General features: G+C 36.8%; 1 protein-coding gene across 4 annotated transcripts in view; it reads left to right on the top strand.

Annotated features, from left to right (window-relative positions):
* USP15 (ubiquitin specific peptidase 15) overlaps positions 1–22,496 on the top strand; it is a 148,288-nt gene that overhangs the window by 13,103 nt on the left and 112,689 nt on the right. For all 4 annotated transcript variants that reach the window (XM_010381127.2, XM_010381128.2, XM_010381131.2 and 1 more), the window contains exon 2: positions 21,541–21,668. In XM_010381127.2, coding sequence (XP_010379429.1) covers positions 21,541–21,668 — 128 coding nt within the window. The remainder of the gene's footprint in view (positions 1–21,540; positions 21,669–22,496) is intronic.

Here is a 22,496-nt window from a genome sequence, read left to right as displayed (position 1 = left end):
CATTTATTCTAAATAGGGCCCTCATTATATGCTTTCATAGCTCCCTGTACTTTTCCTTCACAGCACTTAACAATATTTTACTAAGTATCTTGATTGCTTCCTTTTTCTCGCTCCTCCACTGGACTCTTGAGTTACATGAACAAAGGGACCTTGACTGTTTTGCCAACCACTTTATTCATCTGAAGTATTTTTTGAATGTATGAATTCCCATTTCTAAGGTGGACAGTCGAAGGGTTTTATTGCTGTAACTTTTCTAAGACTTCACAGCAAGTAGTGTCAAAAATAGAAGTTTGGTGTGGTGCTTTTTCTATAGTAAATTTAGAATTTATATCTACTCAAGTCTGATTTCAGGAGATAAGAATATATATAAACAAAAATAATCATGAAAACAAATTGAGATTGGTATGACAAATTCATCCACAATTTAGTGTTTGCCACATTTCTAGGAAACTTCTTCAGAGAACGGTAGTGTTTTTGTGTGTGTGTGATCTTAATTGATGTGAAAACATGAATCTTGTATAGGCACACGTGTGAACATTCGGACTCTTTTTCTACTAAGTTTCTGATAGGCAAAGCTCTAACCCTAAAGATACCCACTTTGAAAATACTCATTTTCTCAATAAGTACAATGGATTATTAGAAATTGTTAGAGTTTATCTTCTAAATAAGCCTTCCAGTTCTATTTATAGCTTGGTAATAATGTTACCATATCCTCTGCTATCTCACTTTTAAAAGTGAACTTATTGTTTCATAAAGAGGGAGTGTGGTATATGATTTGACTAAGAATCTGTTACATTTCTAGGTCTTTGTTAAATAAATGGAATTTAAAGTTTGATGTAATGAAAAGAACACTGAACTTTAGAGTCTGAAAACTAGACTGCAGGACTTTGGGTACCCACCGAGTAGTGTTACGTGACCTTGATAAGTTATATAACCTCTCTGAATTTTGACTTTTCCTTCTGTTAAAAAGGAGGCTGGGCACAGTGGTTCACACCTGTAATCTCCACACTTTGAGAGGCCCTGGCAGCAGGATCACTTGAGGCGAGCAGTTCAAAACCAGCCTGGGCAACAGAGGATTTAAAAAAATAAACAAGGTTATATGTATTTTAATATTAGGCAATTAAGCAGGAACATTTATCTGAATATTGTCAGCATAAACATGTACAAATCAACAACAAAAAAAACTCCATTTACTGCCTCTCTGGTTTCCTAAAATTAGACCTGTCTCTACAAAAAATTTTTTTAAAATTTACTGGTTATGGTGGTGCTGTCTGTCATCCCAGCTACTTGGAAGGCGGAGGCAGGAGAATCACTTGAGCTCAGTTGTTTGAGGTTACAGTGAGCTGTGATCACAACACTGCACTCCAGCCTGCACGAGAGTAAGACCATCTCAAACAAATAAACAAATAAATAAATGAAGATAAATAAAAGGTTGCTCTACTCTGTCTCAAAGGAAAGAAGGGAAGGAGGGAGGGAAGAAAAAGGTAGCTCTACCATCAACTAATGTAAAAACACTTTGTAGAAAAACCTTATATAAACATTAAACATTTGTATTATCTTATGCAGACACTAAGATTTTAAACAGAAGTGAGATGATCATATTTGTGGTTTTAAAATGTTTGGCAGCAGAGTGGAGGACAGCTTGGAAGCAAGCAAAACTTAAAGAAGATGTACAAGTCAAGCAGCTATCATCGTCATCTATGCCACTAAAAATAGTGTGGAAGGGGAGCTACAGAACTAAAGTACTTTTCTGAGGATGAAGAGGAGAGGGGCAGACTTAGAAATATTCTGGAAGTGCTTGGTTACTGGATGTTATGGAGCGGGGAATATAGGTTAATATTCTGGCTTGTGGCTTGGGAAATTAAATTACTGATGAAGTCATTTATTAAAGTAATAGTGGAGAATGGGTAAATGTAGAGAGAGATGTCTGGAAAATCCAAGTTGACATGGGCTTATAGGAATTGGAAATATGATTCAAGAGAACTTGAGGACTGACTCTGAGATGCAGATTTTGGAATTATTGATATGAATTATAGGAGAATATAAACAGTGAAAGAAGAAATCAAAGAACAGCTCTACATAATACACTTAAGCAAAAGAGAAAGTTGTAAAAAAATTGGGAGGGGTCCCCCCACCTCCCCGCCCCAAAAAAAGAATGACAGAGGTTAATTTTTTGAAGGATTAATACATATATAAAATTATGAATCCATTGGATTTGTTAAGGTGGTCATTGGTGATTTGTGAGGGCCCATTAGAGTAGGAAGACCTGTTGTGTTACGTTGGAGTATAAGTGAAAGTTGAGGAAATAGAAACTTGAGAAGCTTGACTGTAAGGACAAGTCAGAAAATGAGAATAGATGAGAAAATACAAGAGTTGAAAAGTGATATGGGGGAGAAGGAGAAAAAGACTTAATCTCTGTTGAAATGCTGAGTAGGAAAAGCCAGATTAGATGGGGTTAGGAGCTGTGTGTGGGGGAAGGTCTCCAAGGTAGCAGAAGGAAATTAGATCCACAGCATAGAAGCAAAAATTATTGGCCTGGGATTTGAAGAAGATTACTTCCTCCACTGATATATAAGGGAATCAGGTAAGAATCAGGTGTGAAGCAGTAGAGTTGGACAGGCTTCTAACTGCTTTGTAAGGTAGGTAGCAAGGTTGTTCAACCTAATGGGTTGGAGATTAGGTAAGACTGGCAAAGGTTTGAAATAATTATTGAGGATATAGAAGGCTATGCTGTGGACTTGGTGGAAGGTTACAGGTCATCTTTGAAGGACTTGAGAGATTGAAAATCATAGGTCTTTAATCTCTATATGATTTTCTTTAGTAACTTTGAACCCAGATAATAACATTAAGATAAAAATAATTTCAGATTGATATACTAATAAGTAAGCATCATATGTGATGACCAGGTATGAGGCACCCTCATAAAATTCCTTGTCATCTTCTGAAACAGGAAGATTATAGTGATTAAGCCATAGATCTTTTAGATTATACATTGGTACATTTACTTCATAACTTCTTTACAAGAACAGTCAGATGTCTTAGTATTCAGAAATATTTCACCTTGGTTTCATTTATAAAGCATTGACTCCTTTGTACAAGAAATTTAGCCTGTTCATCACAAAACAATGTAATTACTACTCTGGGCTACTCAAGATGGTTTGTACATTAGTATTTAGATGAATTTTAGATGGTTGCAGGTCTGTAGTTAATATATAATATTTGGTACCAAAGTTTGATCAGCTTAAAATCAGTAAATATGTCAGTTTTGGAATTTTTTCCTTCTTCGTTTTGCTTATATTATCTTCCAAGATATCAAGGGTAATAATCTGCACTTTATGTGCTTTTCTTTTTATATGAGATATCACTCATACTTATTTTTCTGGCTTATTCACTGGTTGCTCTAGTTACCAGTGGGAAGTAGAAAAAGGAAGTATTTTCTCAAGAATGAATATACTACCCTATATCAGAATCACATTTTGATGAATTTAGAAATGATTGCAAATGAATTGTGCTTTTCCAAAGAAAATTCTTCAAGACTTATGTAAATTTTTAATTAAAATCTAATGCAGATTCGCCTATTTAGAAAAAGTACAACTATAAAAAATAAATACAAAAGATCATATAAAGTTATGAATTTTTTCAGAAATAAAAAGTAGTGAATAAAAACGGTGCCTTTTATGCATTTTGCTGTGTATAATTTTAAAATGTTCTTATAATTATTTTTCTTATTTTTATGCATAAAATTTCCATTGTTGACTGTCAGTGAACACTATCGCTTTTGTTAGCCTCAACATTATTCTTAGTCTATTTGACTGTACTCTATTCTGTGTGCATATATGTGAAGATGTATCTATACCTAACTTCTGTATTAAACAAAAGACATTTACTCATGCTGTTAAAACTTTCTGGCAGATTTTGGATAACCCTCCTTGCACCACTTCACAATAACTCACAAGCTGTAACTCTTCTGAATCCCACTTCCACAAGCAGACAATCTTTTTTAAGATAAAATATGTTTATTATGGTATTTATATATTTCTAACCATTTAGCACATGTAAAACTGTGCTACCATTTTTATTATCTTCTTTAAAACATGTCACTGACAAAGTGCCTCAGCAAGAGAAGGAAGGGGATGGGATTAGGGAAGCATACAAACCTGTACAGCATGTTACCGTGCTGAAGGCAGTTTTAATATAATGTTAAGTATTTTTGTATCTAAATATAGAAGAATAGTAAAAATGCCATATAAAAGATTTTTTTTAATGGTACACCTATTTATGACACTTACCATGAATGGAGCTTGCAGGACTGGACGTTACTCTGGGTGAGTCAGTGAGTTAGTGGAGAGTGAATATGAAGGCCTAGGACAGGGTTGTTCCATCTTTTGGCTTCCCTGGGCCAAATCGGAAGAAGAATTATTGTCTTGGACCACACATAAAATACAGTAACGCTAAGAATAGCTGATGTGCCAAAAAAAAAAAAAAAAAATCACAAAAAACTCAGTGTTTTAAGAAAGTTTACGAATTTGTGTTGAGCTGCATTCAAAGGTATCCTGGGCCACGTGCAGGCCTCAGGTTGGACAAACTTGGCCCAGTGCATTAATGTACACTACTGTAATCTTTATAAACACCGTACACTTAGGCTACATTAAGTTAATTTAAAAATATTTGTTTCAATAATAAAATTATTCTTAGCTTACTGTAACATTTTTACGTTATAAACCTTAAAATTTTTTTTAAATGTTTTTGACTTGTTATAACACTTAGTTTAAAACACCAACACATTATACAGCTGTACAAAAATATTTTCATATCCTTATTCTATAAACTTTTTTCTATTTTTAAATTTTTTCTTTTTTTTTTTATTTTTTCTAATTAAAAAATTTTTTTGCTGAAATCTAAGAGACAAACACATTAACCTAGGCCTGCACAGTCAGGGTGATCAGTATCACTGTCTTCTGTCTCCACATCTTGTCCCATTGGAAGATCTTCATGGGCAATAGTATTCATGGAGCTGTCATCTATGATACCAATGCCTTTGTCTGGAATACTTCCTGAAGGACCTGCCTGACTTTTTTATTTATGTAAGTAGAAGGAGTACACACTATACTTCCTGAAGGACCAGCTAACTTTTATATATATATATGTAGAAGGAGTACACGCTAAAATAACGATTAAAAGTAAATACATAAACTGACAACAGTTGTTTATTATTATTGTCAGGTATTATAATAATTATATGTGCTAAACTGTTCTAAGACCGGCAGCACAGTCGATTTGTTTACGCCAGCATCACCGTAAACATGTGAGTAATGAGTTATGCTACAGTGTCACAATGGCTACATCATTAAGCAGTAGGGCTTTTTAAGCTACATTATGGTGTATGGGACCACCATCATATATGTAGTTTGTCATTGACAAGAAAGTCATTATGCAGTGCATGACTGTATACATATGGTCCTCAACTTAATGATGGAGTTACAGCCTGTTAAACTCAATAGAAGTTGAAAATATTGTAAGTAAAAAATCCATTTAATATACCTAACATACCATACAATATAGGTTAGCCTGGCCTACCTTAAATGTGCTTAGAACACTTACATTAATCTACAGTTGGGCAAAGCCAGCTAACACAAAATCTGTTTTATAATAAAGCATTGATTACTGTACTGAAAATGAAAAACAGAATCATTGTATGGATACTAGAAATATGGTTTCTGCTGAATGCTTATCACTTTCATACCATTATAAAGTCCAGAAATCTTAAGTCGCACCATAAGTTGGACTGTCTATATCAACTTTTTTCATTGTAGTAAGAATACTTAACGTGAGCTCTGCCATCTTAATTTTTTTCTGTACTATATAGTATTGTTATATACAGGCACAATATTGTACAATAGACGTACTCATTTTGTGTAACTGAAACTTTGTACCCACTGAATATCATCAACTCCTTATTTCTTCCTTTTCCCAGCCCCTGGCAGTCACCATTTTACTCTTTGTTTCTATGACTATGATTGTTTTAGATACCTCATAAGTGGAATCATGCAGTATTTGTCTTTCTGTGACTCATTTACTTCATTTAGCATAGTGACTTTCAGGTTCATCCATGTTGCTGCATATGGCAGGATTTTCTTTTTTCAGTCCGAATAGTATTCCATTTTTCTTTATTCTTTCATCCATCAAAAGACATTAAGGTTATTTCCACATCTTGGCTATTGTGAATAATGCTGCAGTAAACATGTTAGTGCATATATCTCTTCAGGACCCTGATTTTAATTCTTTTAGATATGTACCCAGAAGTAGGATTGCTGGGTCATATGGTCGTTCTATTTTTAATTTTTTGAGGCTAATTTTCCATGGCCAATGCACCGTGTTATATAGTCTACAAGAGTTCCAATTTCTCCACATCCTCACTAACAGTTACCTTTTGTTTTTTCAATAATAGCCATCCTAACATGTGTGAGGTGTTATCTCATTGTGGTTTTGATTTGCCTAATTAAGTGTTGTAACACCTTCAAGTTTTCATAACAAGTATTAGAAAAGAACTGACTGCATATGTAAGATAGAGCTGTAATTGATTTTTTCCTTTATGTGTGATCTGTTGTGCAAGTACCTTTTATATAATAGTCCATCTTTGCCTATTAGTTTGTAATGATGCTTTTGACATATGTCCTCATATATATGTGAGTCTTGCTCTTATTTCTTTGCACTGTTTTCATTGGTGTTTTTACTTCTCTCTATGCCAATATCACATTTTCTTAATTACAGCTTTGACACTTTGTAACCTTGGACAGGTTAATTTCTATGTGCATATGTACTCTGTCTCAAATTAAGATAATAGTACCTACTTCATTGGGTAAATGAAAATATATTAATGTGCTTAGAAGTATGCACATGGCTCAAGAGTAAAACTCAAATATTAGTGATTTTGTTATTAAATGAAACTTAATAAAGTTAATAATAAACTTAATTAGCTTGGTAAGTTAATAATAATTAAATTAATAATAAATTAAGCTTAATAAAGAGGCTTAGTAATGAGGAAACTGAGCTTTCCATCTTTTCTTCCAAACTTTCTGGTGAAGTGGAGAGAGGGTTATGGAGGGATTCCCTGAAACAGTGACATTTAGGCAGATATATGAAAGATTATAGGTGTTAACTATGTGTCTTAGTCCCTTCAGGCTAGTATAACAAAGTACTAGTAAGTGGCTTAAAAACAGCAAATTTATTTGTCACTGTTCTGGAGGCTGGGAAATCCAAGATGGCTAGGTACTGGCAGGTTCTGTGTTTGGTGAGGACACAGCATACTTTCTGGTTCATAAATGGAACCTTCTAGCTGTAGTGGAAGGGATGAGGTGTCTCTCTGGGAGCCTCTTTTATAAAGGCATAAATTCCATTCGTGAGAACTCTGCCCTTATGATCTAATCACCTCCTAATACCCTATCCTCAGGGGTTAGAATTTTAACATTAATTCTGGGGGAGGAGACACACGCATTCAGACCATAGCTCTACATGTTTAAGAGAATAAGGGAATTTTCTAGGTAGAAGGGGTTATGAGGCAGAAAGTGGTGTGTCAAGGAACTGAAAGAAGCCTCTTGCAGCTGGATCTGGGCACAAAGAAAAATGGTACCTGCTGAGTTTAAAGGGGTAGCTAGGGTTAGGTCATACAAGACCTTTTAGGCAATGTTAAGCATTTTAGACTTCATCCTGCATAGTTATAACTGTTTGTATTGGTTGATATCCTAATGACTTTAAGTCAATAAAAGAAACTCAAAAGCAAAAATTGGGCTTATCTGGACCCTAATAGTATATGAGGATTAAGAATACTGTTGAGAAGCCGGGCACGGTGGCTCACGCCTGTAATCCCAGCACTTTGGGAGGCCAAGGCGGGCAGATCATGAGGTCAGGAGATCAAGACCATCCTGGCCAAAAACCCTGTCTCTGCTAAAAAATACAAAAAATTAGCCGGGCGTGGTGGTGGGCGCCTGTAGTCCCAGCTATTCGGGAAGCTGAGGCAGGAGAATGGCGTGAACCCGGGAGGCGGAGCTGCAGTGAGCAGAGATCGCACCACTGCACTCCAGCCTGGACAACAGAGTGAAACTCCGTCTCAAAAAAAAAAAAAAAAAAAATACCTTTGAGAATATATAAATTCAGGTCTTTGTTCATTATTTGTAGTCTATGGATTCTGTTCTAGTATTTTTATCAGTTCTAATTGAACATTGGAATTTTGGCAGATTTCATAGATGTAGAAGTATAGTTTTTACAGTGCAACAGATCTATATAAATGTATTGAAATAAAATCTTTCATTTATTTTTCTGTGTCATCTAATCTTACCTTTCTTAGTCTTCTTTCTTGTCTATGTCATCCAATCTTGTCTTTCTAATGTATACCTAACAACACTATACATTATTTCTGGAATAGATTCTCCAATTTTTCTTTGTTTGCTTTTTGAGACAGAATCTTGCTCTATTGCCCAGGCTGGAGTGCAGTGGCATGCTCTCAGCTGACTGCAACCTCCACCTCCTGGATTCAAACAATTCTTGTGCCTCAGCCTCCTGAGTAGCTGGGGTTACAAAAGCGTGCGCCACCACACTTGACTAATTTTTGTATTTTTCGTAGATATAGGATTTCAACATGTTGGCCAGGCTGGTCTCGAACTCCTGGCCTCAAGTGATCCAGCCATCTTGGCCTCCCACAGTGCTGGAATTACAGGCGTGAGCCATGACACCTGGCCAGATTCTCCTATTTTTCTGCTTTCCTGATGTTTCATTACCATAAAATTATATAGATAGCCCTGATAGAAATATGGTGCCCTTTTTCCATTGAAGATAGTATTGAAAGCAATTAAATATCATCAAATGGGAAAGTCTCCTATCATAATAGTATCATTGTACAGAAAGAAGTCACTACAAGATCTAGGAAAGATAGTTGATACAGAAATGTATGACAATACATGGATAGTTGATATAGAAATGTATGGCATTAGAAGGTTTACATACTTTTAGTACCGTAGTCCCTTTTTGTCTGCAGAGGGCAAGTTCCAAGACCCTCAGCGTATGCCTGAACCTGCAGATAGTACCAAACCTGATATACACTGCTTTTTCCTATACTTAGATGTAATAAAGTTTATAGGCCAGGCACAGTGGCTCGTGTTTGCTCGTGTTTGTAATCCCAGCACTTTGGGAGGCCAAAGTGCGAGGGCTGCTTGAGCCCAGGAGCTTGAAACTATCCTGGGCAACATAGTGATATATCATCTCTACAAAAAATAAACAAAATTAGCTGGTTTTGTGGCACATGCCTGTAGTCCCAGCTACTCAGGAGACTGAGGTGGGACGATCACTTGAGCCAGGGAGGTCGAGGCTACAGTGAGCTGTGATCGTGCCACTGTACTCCAGCCTGGGTGACAGAGCAAGACCCTGTCTCAAAAAAAAAAAAAAGTTATAAATTAGCCACAGGAAGATTAACAGCAACAATTAATAATAAAATAGGACAGTTATAACAATATCCTGTAAAAGTTATGTGGATGTGGTTTCTCAAAATATCTTACTGTACTCTGCTTACCCTTTTTGTAATAGTGTGAGATGATAAAATGCGTATGTGATGAGATGACATGAGGTAAATGACATAGGCATTATGATGTAAATGGAAGATTTCAGAAATAATTTATGGGTTTTAAATTACCTGTGTTCTGCGTAGCGTGATGAAATACTGTGCCATTCCACCCAAACTGTCTTCAAGCTGTCTTGGTTTTCAGGTCGACTGTTGCAGTATCACAATCCTTATGTTCAAGTATTCCTTATTTTATTTAATAATTACCCAAAATGCAAGAGTGGTGAGAGTACCACAGTTGACAGTTAACCCGCAGAAAGTGAAACTGCAGCTAAAAGGAGGCTACTGTATAACTGTAAAGGATTTATTAAGTACTTTGGGAGATAGAACTCCATATCTTACAAATGTCTAAGTAACTATAAGTAGAATTTCTGTATTATTCCACAAATTGTTTTTAATGTGTTTTCTAAATGATGTTTGTAACCGTAGTATTAATGTTATCTCAAGTACATATTCTATTTTTAATGCATGTGGCATTAGCTTTTTAAGAAAACTGACAGGAAATTTTGCATTTCCATTTTAAAGGGAAACGTCAGTAACTAAGAAAAATTAACTGAAGATCGGAATCTACCCTCCCAAATGATACTACACTCCCCAGTAGTCTTCATACAAGTAAATCATTAAGGGGCAGATAACCCCTTACAAACTACTTTTATAGATAGTAGAAGAGTAAAAGCTATTCTAGGTTTGTTAGAAGAGTACAGGAGAAAAAGCTTGGCAAGTGCAGAAAATTTTCATCACCTTCAACACTTAGTCATGATAGTCTAAACAAATGTTGAATAGAAAGGAACTTCTCTAAGTTCATTAACAGTATCAAAAACCTACAGCAAGCTAATAAGCAGCATTTATCAAAAATCCACCTAGTGGTGAAACTTCAAATATTGTCATTAAAAAATCAAGACAAAAATGTTTGCTGTCTCTTCACCTATATTTTAGAAGCCCTAGCCAAGAAAAATAGGCAATAGACAAGAACAATAGGAATACAATTAGAAAGAAACAAACACATTATTTGCCACAACAATATGAGTTTTTACATAGAAAAATCTAAGGGAACCTACAACCAGGTAGAACTACTAAGAGTTCAGGATGCTGGTGGATATCAGATTAATCACTTTAAAAAATCAGGCTGAGCACAGTGGTTCATGCTTGTTATCCCAGCGCTTTGTGAGACTGAGGCGGGCGGGTCACTTGAGGCCAGGAGTTTGAGACCAGCCTGGCCAAGATGGCAAAACCCAGTCTTTACTAAAAATAGAAAAATTAGCTGGGCATGGCACAAGCTATAATCCCAGCTACTCTGGAGGCTGAGGCACGAGAATTGCTTGAACCTGGGAAGTGGAGGTTGCAGTAAGCCAAGAGCGTGCCACCACACTCCAGCCTGGGCAATAGAGCGAGACCCTGTCTCTAAAAAACAAACAACAAATATTATTTCTATGCATCAGCTACAAGCAGTTATAGAATGTAATTAATTAGAAAAAAAAGGTAAAATTCACAGAGAAAAACTGAGGTTTCTAGGAATGAATTTAGCAAAACATGATTTTTATTGGGAAAACATATAAAATTCATTGAAAGACATTAACCTGAATAATGGAGAGATATGCCATGGCTGTGGATAAGAAGACTCACTTTGGTAAAGATGGCAGTGTCCCTCAATTTTGTAAGTTTAATGTACTTCCAATCAAAATCTTATTAGACTTTTTTTGTGGAATTTTGCAAAGAAAGCAAATCGAATGTCTGAGTATAAGTAAAATCATTGCTAGTCTAGTCAGTATTTATTTTAGAAAATAGTATTTTCTTAAGACTTAGTCCCTCAATTCTTTTCTCAAAAATCTTAATCTCCACAATGTGTGGGGGCTTTCCATTGCATAATCTTGACAGTGGGTTCAGAATACTGGTACACAGATAATTCTGCATATCTACTTTTAGGGAGTTAGACTCATGAATATTCTTTAAGAATTCTGAGGTTTTGTTAGGTTAGTGCCTTTGCTTTAGCTATTTTCAGACGTTAACTGTGGGTTTTTATTCTTATAGTGTTATATATGGTAATCATAGAAAGAAACACTAGAATGGATAATCTTCTAAAAAACTTCTTTACCTGTAGTATTACATACTTGAGCTTTAAATCTCTCATTAACCTTTATCTTTACTGTTGATTCTGCTTGTGATTGAACCTGGTTAAATGTGGGGAAAATGTTTCTAGAAAAGAATTTAAAATCATTATGAACCAATGACAAAGCAGTATTTTATAGGAGGCGTACTGTAGTCAGAATAAATTTTTGCAATGTTTTAGATTTTTTTTTTAATGCTTTCTATCCTAGTGAACACTTGTTTTACTTTTTCTGTCATTGGTCATCTGATGAGAAGCTAGTTCTAGGTAGCTGAAAAATAAGATGAATATAGTTTCAGTAATGTTTACAGTGTTAGCTCTATCACACTTTTGAAATCATTCAGAAACCAATCCTGCTTGCCCCTACTATAGGAGGAACAGTCAGAGATAGTATTGTTGTTGTTAACTTCCGTTGGTAAAGAAGCTTAATTAACGTTTTAAGACTGATTATACTTTCTATTAATATTTTTATAGATTTAAGGAGTACAAATGCAGTTTTGTTACATGGATGAACTGCATAATGGTGAAGTATGATCTTTTAATGTAGCCATCAGCTGAATAGTGTATATTGTACTCATTTAATAATTTATCATCCCTCACCCGCCTCCCACCCTTCTGAGTCTCCAATGTCTGTTATTTCACTCTCTGTGTCCGTGTGTATACATGGTTTAGCTACTGCTTATAAGTGATAACATGCAGTATTTGACTTTGTATTTCTGAATTATTTCCCCTAAGATAATGGCCTCCAGTTCCATCCATGTTGCTGCAAAAATATGCCTTCATTCTTTTTTATGGCTGAGTAGTATTCCACGATGTGTGTGTGTGCGCACACATGTGTGTGCATGCCACATTGTCTTTATCCAGTCATCCATTCATGGACACTTAAAGTGTTTCCTAAGATAATGGCCTCCACTTCTATCCATGGTGCTGCAAAAAAACCATGGTTTTATTCTTTTTTTATGGCTGAGTAGTATTCCATGGTGTGTGTGTGTGTATCCATATATGCCACATTGCCTTTATCTAATCATCCACTGATGGACACTTAGGTTGTTTCCGTATCTTTGCTATTTTGAATAGTCCTGTGGTAAACATACAAGTGCACGTGTCTTTTTGATAGAATTATTTCATTTCCTTTGAGTATATGCCCAGTAGTGTAATTACTACATCTGGTGGTAGTTCTATTTTTAGTTTTTTGAGAAATCTCCATACTGTTTTCCATAAAGGTTGTACTAATTTCCATTCCCACCATGCCTTTTCCTCTGCATCCTTGCCAGCATCTGTTATCTTTTGACCTTCTAATAATGGCCATTCTGACTGGTGCGAGATGCTTTTTCACTGTGGTTTTACTTGCATTTATCTGATAATTAATGATGTGAAATTTTTTTTCATATGTTAGTTGACCATTTATATGTGTTAGTTTGAAATTTTTCTGTTTAGAGTAAACACAATCTACAGAATGGGAGGAAATATTTTCAAACTATACATACAACAAAAGACCAATATCTGGACTCTGTAAGGAACTTAATAAGAAAAAAGCCAACCCTATTAAAAAATGGACAAAGGACATGAACAGAATTCTCCAAAGAATACATACAGCCAGCAAACATATGAAACAATGCACAAAATCACTAATAATCAGAGAAATACAAATTAAAACCACAGTGAGGTACCATCTCATACCAGTCAGAATGGCTATTATTAAAAAGTTAAATAACAGATTTTAGCAAGATTGCAGAGAAAAGGGAATGCTTAATATGTTATTGGTGAGAATGCAAATTAGTTCAGCCCCTGTGGAAAGCAGTTTGGAGATTTCTCAAAGAACTAAAAATAGAAATACCATACGCTCAGCAGTCCCATTACTAGAAAATAAATCATTCCGCCAAAAAGACACCTGCCAAAAGTATCACAGTACTATTCACAATAGTAAAGCAGTGGAATCAACCCGGGTGCCCATCATTGATGGGCTGGATAAAGAAAATGTGATACATGGCCAGGCGTGGTGGCGCATTCCTGTAATCCCAGCAGTTTGGGAGGCCGAGGCGGCAGATCACTTGAGGTCAGGAGTTCGAGACCAGCCTGACCAACATGGTAAAACCTGTCTCTACTAAAAATACAAAATTAGCCAGGCGTGGTGGTGCATCCCTGTAATCCCAGCTATTCGGGAGGCTGAGGCAGGAGAATTGCTTGAACCTGGGAGGCGGAAGTTGCAGTGAGCTGAGATCGCACCATTGCACTCCAGCCTGGGCAACAAGAGCGAAACTCTGTCTCAAAAAAAAAGAAAATGTGATACATTCACACCATGGAATACTGTGCAGCTATCAAAAAGAATGAAATTATATCCTTTACAACAACATGGATGCAGCTAGAGGCCATTATTCTAAGCAAATTAACACAGATACAGAAGACCAAATACTGTGTGTTCTCACTTATAAGCAGGAGCTAAACATTGGGTATACATGAACACAAATTGGGAATAGACACTGGGGATTCCAAAAGAGAGGAGGGAGAGAGGGGAGTAGGGGTTGAAAAACAACCTATCGATTACGTATTTGCTACTGGGCAACAGGATCATTAGAAGCCGAAACCTCAGCATCATGCAATATACCCATGTAACAAAGCTGTATTTGTACCCCCTGAATCTAATATTAAAAATAAAATTTAAAATATTTTTAAATGAATTTTTGATGTAAAAATAACTTTAAAAAATCTGTGTTCTTTGCCCATTTTTAAATGTTTTTTTTTTGTTGCCGTCGTCGTCATTGAGTAGTTTGAGTTCCTTGTAAATTCTGAATATTAGTCCTTTGTTGGAGGCATAGATTACAGATATTTTCTCCCATTGTTAGGTTGTCTGTTCACTCTCAATTATTTCTTTTGCTGTACAAAAGTTTTTCAGTTAAACTGAGTCACTTTTGTCTATTTTTGTTTTTTGTTGGATTTGTTTTGAGATGTTAGTCATAAATTCTTTTGTGTAGGCCAGTGTACAGAGAGTTTCTCCTAGGTTTTGTTTGTTTGTTTTTGTTTTTTTTTTAGGACTTTTATAAACGTTTCAAGATCTTGAATACACCTTGCGTTAATTTTTGTTGTTGTTGTTTTTCTACCTTAAGTATTTTTTATAGTGAGAGGTAGGGTCCAGTTTCATTCTTCTGCATGTGGCAATCCAGTTTTCCCGGCACCATTTATTGAATAGGGTCTCCTTTTCCAGTGAATGTTTTTGTCAGCTTCGTTGAAGATCAGTTGACTATAGGTATGTGGCTTTATTTCTGGGCTCTCTGTTCTGTTCCATTGATCTGTGCATCTATTTTTGTACCAGTACCATGCTGCTTTGGTTACTGTAACCTTGCAGTGTAATTTGAAGTTGAGTAATTTGATGCTTCCAGCTTTGTTCTTTTTGCTTAAGATTGTTTTGTCTGTTGAGATTTTTTTTTTATTTCATATGAGTTTTAGAATTGTTTTTTCTAATTCAGTGAAACATGATGTTGGTATTTTGATAGAAATTACATTGAATCTGTAGATTGCTTTGGGCAAGGGGAGTATGAGTTATTTTAACATTACTGATTCTTCTGATCCATCGGCATGGGATGTTGTTCCACTTATTTGTGTCATCTGCGGTATCTTTCATCAGTGTTTTGTAGTTTTCCTTATAGAGGTCTTTCACCCCCTTGATTAGATGTATTCCTTGGTTTTTTTTTTTTGTTGTTTTTTTGGTAGCTTTGGTAAATGAAACTGTCTTTGATTTGGTTCTCAGCTTGATTGTTAGTAGTGTATAAAATTGCTTCTGGTTTTTGTAAGTTGATTTTGTATGCTGAAACTTTACTAGTTTGTTTCTCAAAGAAGTCTTCGTGGAATCTTTAGGGTTATCTAGGTATAAGATGATATTGTCAGGCCGGGCGCGGTGGCTCAAGCCTGTAATCCCAGCACTTTGGGAGGCCGAGACGGGCGGATCACGAGGTCAGGAGATCGAGACCATCCTGGCTAACACGGTGAAACCCCGTCTCTACTAAAAAATACAAAAAACTAGCCGGGCGAGGTGGCGGGCGCCTGTAGTCCCAGCTACTGGGGAGGCTGAGGCAGGAGAATGGCGTGAACCCGGGAGGCGGAGCTTGCAGTGAGCTGAGATCTGGCCACTGCACTCCAGCCTGGGCAACAGAGCGAGACTCCGTCTCAAAAAAAAAAAAAAAAAAAAGATGATATTGTCAGCAAACAGAGATAACTTGACTTCCTCTTTTCCAACTTGGATGACTTACTTCTCTTTCCTGTTTTCTGGCTGTGACTTTTAGTACTATGTTGAATTGGAGTGTGTAAGTGGGCATTTTTGTCTTGTTCCCATTTTTAGTGGGAATGCTTTCAACTTTTCTCCATTCGTATGATATTGGTTATAGTTTCGTTGTATGTGACTTTTATTATCTTGAGATACGTTCCTTCTGTGCCTAGTTTGTTGCTGGTATTTATCATGAGATGTTGAATTTTACCAGATGCTGTTTTTGCATCTATTGAGATTATTATACGGTTTTTGTTTTTAATTTTGTTTGTGGTGAGTTGCATTTATTGATTTGCATATGTTGAACTTTCCTCACATGCCTGGAGTAAAACCCCCATGATCATGGGGTATTATCTTTTTGAACACTGTTGTATTCAATTTGCTAATATTTCGTTGAGGAATTTTGCGTCTATATTCATCAGGAGATATTGGTCTGTAGTTTTCTTTATTTGTTGAGTCCTTGTTTGACTTTGGTATCAGGGTGACACTGGCCTTGTAGAATTAGAAAGGGAAAATTCCCTCTACTATTTTGGAACAGTTCCAGTGGGATTGGTACAAGTTTCTTTTTATGTCTGGTAGTATTCAGCTCTGAATCCGTCCTGCCCTGAGCTGCTTGTTGTTGTTGTTGTTGTTGTTGTTGTTGTTGTTGTTGTTGTTGTTAGACTTTCATCTTACTGATTTAATCTTAGTACTCATTATTGGTCTGTTCAGGGTTTCCAGTTCTTTCTGGTTCAACACAATCGGGAGGTTGTATGTTTCCAGGAGTTTACCCAGTTCCTCTAGGTTTTCTAGTTTGTGTATGTAGAGACGCTCATAGTAGTCTCTGATGACCTTTTGTATTTCTGCAGTATCAGTTATAATCTCTTCTTTTTTATTTCTGATTGTGTTTATTTGAATCTTCTCTCTTCTTGGTTAGTCTACCTAGCAGTCTGTCTGTTTTCTCTTTTCAAATAACTTTTCATTTCATTGATCTTTTTGTGCTGTATTTTTTATGTCAGTGTCACTTACTTTTCCTCTGATCTTTATGTCTTTTCTTCTGTCAACTTTGGGTTTAGTTCTTGTTTTTCTGTTTCATTGGGTATGACATTCAGTTGTTGATTTGTGTGGTTTTTTTGTTGTTGTTTTGTTTTGTTTTTTAGACAATATAAACTTTCCTCTTAGCACTGCTTTTGCTGTATCCCAGAGGTTTGGTATGTTGTATCTCCTTTTTCATTCATTTAAACATTTTTTAAAATTTTCATCTTAATTTTGTTGTTGACCCAAAGATCATTCAGGAACATGTTACTGAATTTCCATGTATTTGTATAGCTTCAAGAATTCCCCCTTGGGAATGATTTCTAGCTTTATTTCACTGTGTTTAAGAAGATACTTGATATTATTTCAATTTAAAAAAATTTTTTTAAGACTTGTTTTGTGGCATACCATATGGCCTATTTTGGAGAATGTTTCATGCATGATGACAGGAATGTATATTCTGCTATTTGGGGATAGAATGTTCTACAGATGTCTGCCAAAAAGATTTAATTTAGAATCCAATTTAATTCTGGTGTTTCTTTGTTAGTTTTGTGTCCTGATGATCTGTCTAGTGCTGTCAGTGGAATATGGAAGTCCCCCACTACTATTATATTGCTGTTTATATCTTTTCTTAGGTCTATTTTTATGAATCTGAGTTTTGGTCCTCTGGTGTTGGGTACATATATATTTAGGATTGTTATATCTTTCTATTGAATTGATCCCTTTATCATTATAATGACTTTGTATTTTTTTTACTGTTTCTGATTTAAAGTCAATTTTATCTGATCTAAGTATAGCTACTCCTACTTGTTTTTGGTTTCCGTTTGCATGGAGTATCTGTTTGCACCCCTTTCTTCAGTCTGTAAGCTTCTTTACTGCTAAGGTGAGTTTTTATTGTAAGCAGCATAGAGTTGGATCTTGTTTTCTAAGTTCATCCTGCCGATCTTTTATCTTTTAAGTAGAGCATTTAACCCATTTATGTTTGAGGTAAATATTGATATGTGAGGTTTTATTCCTGTAGTAATGTTAATTGTTATCACATTGCTTTGTAGTTTCATTGGTGCAATTATTTTACAAGATCTGTGGATTTTTTACTTTATTACGTTTTTATGATGGCAAGCATTGACCCTTCATTTCCAGGTTTGACCTCCCTTGATCATTTTTGTAGAGCCAGTCTAGTGGTGACAGATTCCCTCAATGATTGTTTTTCTAGGAAAGACTTTATATCTCCTTTATTCCTAAAGCTTTTTCTAGCGGGATACAAATTTTCAGGTTGACACTTGTTTTTTTTTTTTCTTTAAGCCCATTTGGAAAATAGAATCCCAGTCTCTTCTGACTTGTAAGTCATTTGCCAGGAAGTCTGCTGTTAGTGAAATGGAGTTTCCTTTGTAGGTGACCAGATGCTTTTCTCTTACTGAGACCTGACACAGTCTGATGACTCTATGTCATGGTGAGGCCCTTCTTGTAATGTATTTTTCTGGATTTCATTGAGCCTCTTATTCTGGATGTCTAGATCACTTGCTGGACAAGAGAAGTTGGTTTTCCAAACTTTTTGCTTTCTTTTTTTTCTTTCTCAAGAATACGTAAAATTCCTAGGTCCAGACGTTTTAAGTCTCCTACTTCTTGAAGCCTTTGTTCATCTTTAGCATTCTTTTTTCTTTCTTCAAAAGACCTGTCTTTGTGTTCTGAGATTGTTTCTTCTCCTTGATCTAGTGTATTGTTGAAGTGTTCATCTGTAGGATTTTGTAAATCCTTCAGTGATTTTTTATCTCCAAAAGATTTCATTTATATCCTTAATTGATTTTCTGTTTCTTTGTGTTGGTTTTTCACATTTTCTGTGAATCTCATTGACCTTCCCTAAAAATCAATATTGTGAATTATTTAACATTTCAGTAATGTTGAATAGGATTTATTACTAGAGAGTTAGTGTGATCCTTTGAGAGTATTGTAACACCCTGTTTTTTCAAACTTCCAGAATTATTATACTGGTTCTTTCTCATCTAGAAAAACTCATTTCTCAGTTTGAATTAATTTTTGTATGGGCGAGACTATTTTCCCTTGAGGATGTGACTATAATGTGTGTTGAATAGGGTCATTTGGCTTTGCTTCTGGGTGCTTTTAGTGGCAAAGACTCTGTATGAATTTCCTGGTTTTAGATAGCCTTTGTTTGGTGGCTTTCTCAAACGTCAGGTGTGATAGTGGTATACTTGGCATGTGAGCAGGCTCACAGCCTCCTGTAGAGCCAGAGTAGCAGAAGTCTCAAGAAGCTTATCTTGTTCCCAAGTTGTGTGCATTTATGGTAGCAGATTTGTATTGGGTTGTGCAGTTCATCCTCCAGGCCAGTAGTAGCATTTGCAGGTATGAGTCAGCTTCAGTGGTAACAGTGGGGTTTACGCTTGACCTTTGTTTGCCAGGGAAAGCTCAGATATTCTGATGACTGGCAGAAGCGCCAGCCCTGACGAGGGTGGCAGGGGAGAGGGGAGTCATCGGGCCACTGGTAAAATGCACCGAGGTCTCTTGTGGAGGGAGGTGAGGGGTGTGGGCCGGGGTGATGAGCTGTCTTAGCACCCTGGCCTCATCAGGCAGGAATGTGCTGTTTCCCTCTCACATTCCTGTTCTGGTGCTCAGGTTGTTCAGTTCTCTTAGACACTGCCATTTATTTCCAAGCTGCAATGTAGCCTAGAACTGAAGAAGATGCTTGCCCCATGGCTTGACACTACACTTCTGTACTGTCTGGAAATGGGTGCCATGCAGACTCTGCTTCCCATGGCAGGACCCCTGAAACTATGCAGAGAGTGGGAAAGGACCCACCCTTCTCATGAACCTGGGCCCAGAGGCCACTGCCCGTGGAGCTGCAGTTGCCCCTCACAGCTTCACATAGCCTGCCCTCTGGTTTCTTGTGCCAGCTTCCTATGGGAGCAGCAGTGACTGTGTTTGCAACAGTGGGTGGAGGGGGAGAAGTCCCCTTCTTTATGTTTGGGCTCAAGCACAGAGGCCACTTGGCCAATGGTACGGGACCTTACTCCTCACTTGCAGTGCTGAGCAGAGTTTGTGTCTCTGTGTCTCTGCCAGGAGAAGGCATTCACTTGCAACCCCAAGCAGGGAGCTCTTGGGGGGCTCTGGAAAATGCATGTTTTGGTTTCCTTTGTCTCAGGGGCTGTCCCTTTGGTGCACTGCACTTTTCCTTCCCTTAAAAGTAGCACTCCTTGAGGGATCGATTATTGGGAACCTTGCAGCACCCCTGGGTCTAACTAGCACTGTGCCACTGCTGCCCGCTGAGTGGGTGCTGGGGAATGTCAGCAAGAGCTCCCAGGATATGGAAGCACAAGGGCTGAGGTTCCCTGGGCAAGATGAAGTCCCCTGATGGATGTGCTCTGACAGTGATGCCTTGCCACAGACGCTTGAGTCTAGGGGGGTGGGAAGGTGAGCAACCCAGAGTGAGCTTGCAGTCTGGTGTAATACCCTCAAGAAATCCCTACCCTTACCACTGTCTGGGTTTGTGAGAGCGGAGGAGCTCTCCCATAGATCGCATACTAGCAGTCCGCCACAGGAATGAAGGATCCCAAACACTCTCGCTTACCCTTTCCATGCAACACCAAGTCCCTTAGGGCTCCCAGCAACTCTTTTTTGGCCTCTCACTTCCTTCTTTTTCTATGTCTAAATTTTTTCCTGTGATTTTTGTGTACTAGTATTCTTTCTTTGATATTCTGTTAGAGCTGTGATTATGTGTTTGTAATTTTGGTTCTTTTTTCTTTTTTGAGACCGAGTCTCACTCTTTCGCCCAGGCTGGAATGCAGTAGTACGATCTCGGCTCACTGCAACCTCTGCCTCCCAGGTGCAAGCAGTTTTCCTGCCTCAGCCTCCTGAGTAGCTGGGATTACAGGCACCTGCCACCATGCCTGGCCAATTTTTGTATTTTAGGTAGAGACGGGATTTCACCATGTTGGCCAAGCTGATCTTGAACTCCTGACCTCAACTGATCCACCCGCATCAGCCTTCCAACATGCTGGGATTGCGGGCGTGAACCACCGCACCCGGCCGTAATTTTGGTTCTTTTTTCTGAAGGGAACTGGAACTCGATGTCTCTAGTCAGCCATCTTGAACCTCTCTCTGATTATAATTATTATAATTAACCTTGCAACCCTTGATAACTGGTTTCCTTTACCTCCAAAACACGTAATAAAGTACATAAAATTATTTGCAAGTTTCTTGTAAAAGAACCATTTTTTCTGTTTACCATTTTGCATTTTTAAATTTATTTTGACAGATTCTTATGATTATTTGCATATTTATTTAATTGAGAAGCGCTTATATATGTATTTTTATGTTAATATTTGTCATCAAGTAGTGTATATGTTTATAGAACAATAGGAATAATACTTTATACGAATGAAGTCTTGTCTTTCTAATACTAAGTGGCATTACAGTTATTTTCAATAATCCTTTGAAGTAGATATGTCTTTTAATACAAAAGGAAATATCAAAAATTGATGGCTCTTCTACTGTTGCTATATTTTCAGGTGTTTTCCTTAACCAATTTCTTTTATTTTCTAGGTACCTAGTCGATAGTCGCTGGTTCAAACAGTGGAAAAAATATGTTGGCTTTGACAGTTGGGACAAATACCAGATGGGAGATCAAAATGTGTATCCTGGACCCATTGATAACTCTGGACTTCTCAAAGGTCATTATTTTCTTCCTTCAGTCAAGTTGTAAATGTGTTAAATTTCATTATGTAAATGTCAGTTGAGTATGGAAAATGTTAGTGTAAATAAGTTGATAAATTAGAAATATCTTTGCATTACAGATTTGACCTAATGAACTTATTATTCTAATTCGTTATTTAAAATTTTATAGTTATTAATCTGTATGACAAGTTTGTTTTTCATTTATGATGTAATAAGACTTTATTGTTGTTTAAACTCTTAAATGAAGAATGTGATTTCTTCATTTAAAGATTTCATTATTAAGTAATCATTTAATGATTATTATTAAGTAATAAGACTATTTGTTATTAAATAATAAAGACTGATTATTTTGAGAAATGCTATGTCACATATTGTTTTTCCTAGAGGACATGTGACATTTTTTTAAATTTGAGGAATAATCGTATATGCTTACATTCTTAAATTTTTGCATTAGCTTTCTACAGCGCTCACTACTTGCCAGTCCACTTCTATATACCTGTTACTGTGGGTAAAGGGGACAAACCATAAGTATCAGAACTTCCATTTCTAACAGTGGTTCTCAAAACACTGGATATCAGGCAGCGGAAAACAGTGATCCTTGAGAGATGGGAAACAAAATAGGTAAGCCCTCCGACTGCCTTCAGTTTACTGCATTGAAAGAGTTTCCAAGACACAACATGGGAAGATGAAACCCATGCAGACCCTTGCGTTCTCCCTTAGTTGAGGAAACAGAGTTTGCAGTCCGGGAAAACCAAGCCTACAAGAATCCAGGAAAATACCAGAAAGTAGTGAGTAGCTCAGAGAGAGAGACCTAGACCCTCCAT

Source organism: Rhinopithecus roxellana, chromosome 10 (assembly GCF_007565055.1).
Source record: "Rhinopithecus roxellana isolate Shanxi Qingling chromosome 10, ASM756505v1, whole genome shotgun sequence".
Taxonomy (NCBI): domain Eukaryota; kingdom Metazoa; phylum Chordata; class Mammalia; order Primates; family Cercopithecidae; genus Rhinopithecus; species Rhinopithecus roxellana.
Note: the sequence above shows the minus strand (reverse complement) of the source record. Positions and strands in the feature narration are given on the sequence as shown.